Source organism: Schistocerca nitens, chromosome 4 (genome assembly GCF_023898315.1).
Source record: "Schistocerca nitens isolate TAMUIC-IGC-003100 chromosome 4, iqSchNite1.1, whole genome shotgun sequence".
Lineage (NCBI taxonomy): Eukaryota > Metazoa > Arthropoda > Insecta > Orthoptera > Acrididae > Schistocerca > Schistocerca nitens.
The window spans coordinates 506,655,747-506,662,687 of record NC_064617.1 but is presented as its reverse complement, the minus strand read 5'-3'; the positions used below and the strand labels follow the sequence as shown (position 1 = coordinate 506,662,687).

The following is a 6,941-nucleotide window of genomic DNA, read 5'->3' as shown; positions in this document are numbered from 1 at the left end:
CTTTCAGATTATTTATGGAGTGAGGAAACTGCTGGTCAAAGCTACAGACATTTTGTAACACACTCTAGGTTTCAAAATGAGTGTTAAGTAACCTTTTGCACCATTTGTATTGTGAGACACCGACCGATTTACTTGGTTCAAATGGGTCTGAGCACTATGGGACTTAACTTCTGAGATCATGAGTCCCCTAGAACTTCGAACTACTTAAACCTAACTAACCTAAGTACTTCACACACATCCATGCCCGAGGCAGAATTCGAACCTGCGACCACAGCGGTCGCTCGGTTCAAGATTGGAGTGCCTAGAACCGCTCGGCCACACCGGTCGGCCGATTTACTTGAAGCTGCCTTATAACGAAATGAAAACTTTTCGCCTGCTGCGTTTGGGCTCTGTTTCCTGACTAGTACATATTCACATTTTCTTAGTTTCTCCTCAACCTCTTTTAATATATGTTTGTTCTAGTCCCAACGTCAAGATAACTGAGCTGCAGTGTCCTGATGGTGTTAGGAGCCATTTAATCCACAACATGATCCCCTCTGCTTGTTATAGGCAGTAATTTTGACAACAGATATGTTTTTGACATGTAAAGGTCGGTGGCTATGTCCTATAACAGGCAGCAAAATCCGCCACAACGGCACCATGGAATGGTGGTGACACGTGGCACTGCCGACTGTTCTGCGTATGGCTCTGGCGCATCGAACTGCGTCTGCAGCAGCATTTTGAGCAGAAGTAGGTACCGTGCTGACATAATGAACTGTTATAAATCGGTTACTTCAAGGAAAGCTCCAAGCCATACAGCCTGTAGCGGGGATTCTACTGACCCCAAACCACCGGCATTTGCGAACTGAGTGGTGTCAAGCAACAGCTGATTGGAGGGCATTGGAGGACAGGTTCTGATGAAAACTGGTTCTGCCTCGGTGCCAGCGATGACCGTGTGTTGGTTAGAAGGAAGACAGTCGAGGGTCTGCCAGCAACCTGCCAGCATGATAGCCACATTGAACCTATACTTGGAGTTATGGCCTGGCGTACAATTTCTCATGACAACAGGAGCACCTTCGTGGTTATCCCATGCTCTCTGACTGCAATTGTGTATGTCAGTTCGGTCATTCGATCTATTGTGCTACCATTCATGAACAGCATTCCAGGGGTGTTTTCCAACAGGATAACGCTCGCCCACACACCGCTGTTGTTATCCAAGACACTATAGAGAATACTGACATGTTGTCTTGACCTGCTCAATCAGCTGGTCTGCCTCCAATCGAGCACATGCACGTTTGCATGCTTACATTCAACATTATGGAGGTTACACCGGTCACTAATGTATCAGTATTTCATATTTTCAGTGGTTTACCTCGCGCTTACATTAACCTGCAATCTTGCAATGTTAATCACTCAAATATGTTACCTAGACAAATGTATTTCCGATATTTTATTGTGCTACATTGATTATGTTACGGTGTCGCGATTTTTTTCCGTCGGTGTATATAATAGTGAGTTGGTTACAGCTGAAGTATGATGTTATCTAACAACCTGGTAATAACAGTCATGAAAGATGAGAATTTCAAAATGTATTGTAGATATGGTAATACGTCTTTTTTCGGATCTACGAGGTTCTTGTGGAAAAAGAAGAAAAAAGAGCTTTTCACAGATGTATACTAACCAGTCAACCAGTGTCGTCGAAATTTCAGCTTCATTCTGTTATTAATTGAAAATATAAGTAAAATACGTATAATTTAAATCGATAAATATGCTTTTAAATGTTTTAAAAATTAGTAGGTGAGTTGGCTTTCTTGTAAAACCCAGTCAGAGTTCATGTACAGTTACGTAATGATGATCATTTGTGTTTTTTCACTTACTTGATCTGCGATTCAAAGTTGAATTCAGTTTTACGTTTCGCAGTGTTTCGCAGTCTTCACAAAAATTTACATACTTCATCTAAAGAAAAGTGACAAAATTATTCCACAAAACACTAATATTTTGAGAATTGTATACATGGTGGTTAGTGAGGTTTCGATGTGACACTGAGGGTAAGGACTGGTGATTAAAATAAAAGACGTTTATTTCTAGAAGAATTTCAGTTTATTCAGTTTTCGCTTCATACAGCGACAATACTGTCACATACGCTCAGATGAGGTGTGTCTTGACGATGGCCGGCGCTGCCGCGTAAGCCAAGGGTGCGTGCAGGGCCGGCGCGGCGTAGGCAACGGCGGGGGCTGCCACCGCGGGGGCGGCGTAGGCCACGGGGGCGGCGGCAACAGCAGGCGCGGCCAGGAAGCCGGGGGCGGGCCGTGCCTCGGGGGCGGCGGCGGCGGCGGCCAGCACGGCGGCGAGGATCACCTAGGGCCCAAAACAATAACTCATAATTCCTGATGGGAGCTCTTGTAAACACTCGCTCTTTATATCAAACATCGTACTGGGCTAGACACTGGGAGTGAGGCAAAGAGAATCCCAAATGGTAATGTGTGGGATGTGATACCCAGTTGCGACTTTCACCTGATAACCACGGAAATCCTCCATCCTCCCGACACAGCAAAAATTAAATTGTGTGTACGTGTGTACACGTGTAAGCGCCCGCGTACATGTGTGTGTGTGTGTGTGTGTGTGGACGTCTGTATAATCCCCTTTGCTCCTGTGGCAGTCAGTAGTTTTCCTGATGAAAACAATGTTTGATGTTGCTGAAGCTTGGATTTTCGTAGGGAACTAACCCGACAAATTCGCTATAAGAGCTGTTAATACAAGAAATCCACTGAGAAAGGCTTCGCGGTAATAGTACGTTTTACATGCTGAAGATGGGTCTTGAAATCACGAAGCACATCACTGTGTCTCGTTCACTGCAATAACTTCACTACAAACCAAAAAAGGTGCTGCTGGCTACATCCTTCTAAAGTCAGAATGTAAGATCGAATTTAGTATAAGCGACTAACCAATTGTAAAGTGACTGCTAGCATTTTCCTTTAACATCTGCAATTTCTTACACATCACGGATACAATTTTATGACTAATTAAAGTTGCAATATTTGTGGATCAGATGTTATTAATGACCACAACCTTTCACACCTTGAACCAGAATTGCCAGAACCTCTGTCTTCTTGCTGACAATTATTTGTTTTATTAGTCAGATGATACAATATGTTTATCTGCTTCAGATGCTTTCACATCACAAGGCGTGCTGCCTGTACGACTCACTACTGACCTCGATAGTACTCGTGGTTTTTAGAGGTCTGTTGACAATGAGCAACAAAAATTGACACCCCTCGTAGTTGACACTGCTGAGATAAGAAATGAATGTAGTTTTTTAAAAAAATCTGCACTCTTAAACATTTCGTGTCTATTTAAAAATAAAAACATAAAAAAATTACTACACGGATAAACCTCTCCGCGGTGGGGGGTTTCAGTTGCAGATTGCCTAGCTAACTGTTTCCAGGGGCACAAATATTGCATTTCCAATATATTTCATATAATTATTGACCGAATTCAAAAAAACTCAAATTCTGTAGTAATCTATTCGTTAAGAGCTACAATCTTGTATTACAGGTTCAACAGGGTGAGACAATATATCCAGCAGTGGAAAATAAGAGCTCTTAGCGACTTCCAACAACCTTCTTCATCTTCTTGTGCTACTGCCCTAGTCCTGCAGCGTGCACAGGATCGGCAGGGTTAAGTACGGATTTGGCATGTTAATTTTAAGAGGTGGCTGGATGCCCTTCCTGTCCACACCCCCCCCCCCCCCCCCCCCACAAGGAAGGAATTTGTGTACCCCATCTGTCTGCATCTAGTGTAAACCATGGAATAGTACGAAAGTTTTTCAAATGTCTGCGAGGCGTGCAACTGAGGTGGGGCGTGGGAACGAGCCCGGTATTCACCTAGGGGGATGTGGAAAACCGCCCGAAAACCACGTCCAGGAAGGTCGGCACACACCGGCCCTTGTCGTTAATCCACTGGGCGGATTCGATCCGGGGCCGGCGCGCCTACTCGAGTCCAGGAAGCAGCGCATTAGCGCTCTCGGCTAACCTGGCGGATGGCGACTTCCAGCAACCATTACATGTAATTTCGAACCATTGGAAAAGTCTGTCTCGCTGACACACCCAACAATACAATGAAAGGATAACAATTTATCCCTTACTACATTTTCGCTGTCCCTGGAGTAATACGTCAGTATTGGGCACAACGTTTTAATTTATTACTGCGAGTAGTTTACTAACAACTCTATTCTCAGTACATTTAGCAGATAGCATCCACATGCACCACTGACTATATCTGCAGAATTATATCACTGTACGATTCATAGTTCTGGAAGTACGACGTCATAAATGGTGAGATGCCTGAAAAATTACGAGTGCTACACTCATCCAGTACTCGATAATGACTGCTCTAGCACCCTTCAATGAACCTGAAACGTAATTTCAAAGCTTTTGTATAATCTTTTTCTCGCTTAAATGTGACGTAAAATATTTAACACATTAACTTATTATTAGTAATCAGACTTCTGAAGCTGTTTTATACGTGGGAGCTCGAATCTGAAAAAAAACAAGGAGTGGGGAGGTTTACACTAACGATTAGAAACCGAGAGATTGTATGCGGCTTGCTTGGAGATAGAAAAAGCAGTTTAGTATAATAAAACAACCGGCGTTCACCTCAGATGATTTAGGGAAACAAGAAGAAATTTAAGTAGGGTGGCCTGAACCAAGTTCTTCCTGAGGTCTGTTCCACAGTACAACCTCGCTCTGTTGATCTTAGTGATGTGGTCTTTTCTATGTCTTAGTAGTTAGTTGTTCATGAAAGTTGCATTGAAAGAGAAGTGTGAAGAAAGTGGGATACATAGACAAGAAATATGAAAGTGAGGAAAATGAACTCTCGCTATCTGAAAGTAACGACAATGATGTTAATATAAATTTGATTTGATATACAAAGTTTAATTCTGTGGCTCTGATGCTGGGTCAAATTGAGATGATAGAATTCACTTTAGACACACAGTACCTAAAATGAATATAGAATAAATGTTATGAATGTGTTTGAATAACAAAATTGAGCAATAGAAGACCAAGCGTGTACTTTCGGTATACGAACTCCCTGGAGATACAACCATCTCTACAAGGAAATAAAGCATTCGCCGTTTCTGAGCTCGTTTACCTAGGGGGAGTGATTTCTGTATGTAACAATATAACAATATAGAAACATATATCATACGCAGAAAAACCAACACAGGAGAACGAAAATATATAATTTGTTTACTTTTTTGTGAGGTAGTAGCGTAGTCGTTCACTTCCTTTAATGTTTCGAAGAAAGCGCTCCCCTTGTTAATCAATGAAATCAGTTCGTTTTTCAGGGAGATGATCAATGTGCCTGTTCAAAAAGAGGATCTCGAGGCTCGTCAAAGTAAATCGTTGGCTGCAACAAAAATATAATGTGCGTCCTTTTGCTGTCAAATAAATTAGTAATAACATCTTTGAATGATACTAAAGCGATTCACAGCCATTTTTCATTCAGAGTTGCAGTCGAACCTCGTTTTCCGAACGTTGAGTCCAACAACATCGCTTCTGATAGATGAAGAAGCTTCATGCAGAGATACTTGAAACCATATCTTTGGGTAAGTTTTGCACAAAGTGTTTCATTAGAGTTAAGATGGGGTGAAAGAAATAGAATTTTCTTACGATACATGACGTTCTTAGACGGAACGTTGCTCTCATCATGCTGCAAAGAACTTTTGTAACCTACATGATTCTGGAAAAATGTTGATATCTTGGCCTACTATCCCATATAATAATTAAATTAATAAATGAAACCATATGTAAAACATATTTTATAAAAATGGTGGGCCATGAAATTTGTTTTCATTTTGTGGTTCAGAACACTAAAACCCATAAAAAGTTGATACTGTTTTCAAAAAAGGCTTTTCACCGTTGACCTGTGCGAGTTGCAAAATGCATTACACAGGTTTCAGATATCAGAGGATTCATTGCGAAGATGGTACTCGTACTCACCAGCTTGTACATGATGTTGTGAGCTGTCTGAGGAGACTATGCTCCGGACCCGCGGTCCCGGGTTTATATACCGGCACTCCGCCACCACGCCCACAGGCCAATGTCGCGGCAGGGCAAGTGGTGTCACGATTCGGCTGCAGCCCGTGTCAACGGCTTCTCGGAATCGGTCCTACACGCTGTCTCCGTCACACGTCACTCACATGCACGCCGCCCTGAGACAGGTCAAGGTGTGAAGGCTGCACTGCAACAGCAGTCGCTGAGCGCTGCGTCCCTTGTTCTACATATGTGGCAATTAATTAGCGACCGACATTCACAAGAACCTATCAGAAACCATTTAACTACTGGTAAAGAAGAGCCTGAAGGATTCATTGCAGCCTATTTCCATCGATCAATTTATTATGTACGCGTCTACATATAGTAACTTGTGTTATATTATCAGCATAAATAAACATTATAAACTCTTAGTTTTTGACCACGCTTGACTACAACAGCATAGTAATTATTTTTATACTGTCAGAGTGATTTCACAAAACCGTGGTCGTATGATTGAGCAAAACAATTCCAAATTAGTAATGCAGTTATATATCCTACTCTGCATTAGAATACTAAATTTTCTGTCGTCAATTCTGTGTACAGTGAAATCAAAGATCATTTAACACTTGCTTCGTTAAATGTGGCAAGTTGGGTGGGAGTGCTGCAGCTGATTATGCAAGTAAAATAACTTCTTAAACAATAACTTGGGCCATCAGAATTACTCCTAATGTACACCAATAATTTATTTTGGTTGAGACGAAAATTAGAATGGTTATCCATTTCAGGATACCACAACAATAGACGTAACTTGTATAACGCGTAAGGAATTAAAGACTTTCTAAGAATGATTATTATTCGGTGAAATTATTGTCTGTTATGTTTTCAATATCAAGGGCAAATTTCCTACGTTTTAGGCATTTATGGCTA

The 6,941-nt window shown here is 41.7% G+C and overlaps 1 protein-coding gene across 1 annotated transcript; it reads right to left on the bottom strand.

Annotated features, from left to right (window-relative positions):
• Positions 1-2,056: 2,056 nt before the first annotated feature.
• LOC126251698 (cuticle protein 16.5-like) lies at positions 2,057-6,075 on the bottom strand. Its single transcript, XM_049952286.1, has 2 exons — positions 5,982-6,075; positions 2,057-2,337 (listed from the first exon to the last, which is right to left on the bottom strand). The coding sequence occupies exons 1-2, from the start codon at positions 5,991-5,993 to the stop codon at positions 2,125-2,127; spliced, it is 225 nt and encodes a 74-aa protein (XP_049808243.1). The 5' UTR covers positions 5,994-6,075; the 3' UTR covers positions 2,057-2,124.
• Between the last annotated feature and the right edge of the window lie 866 nt (positions 6,076-6,941).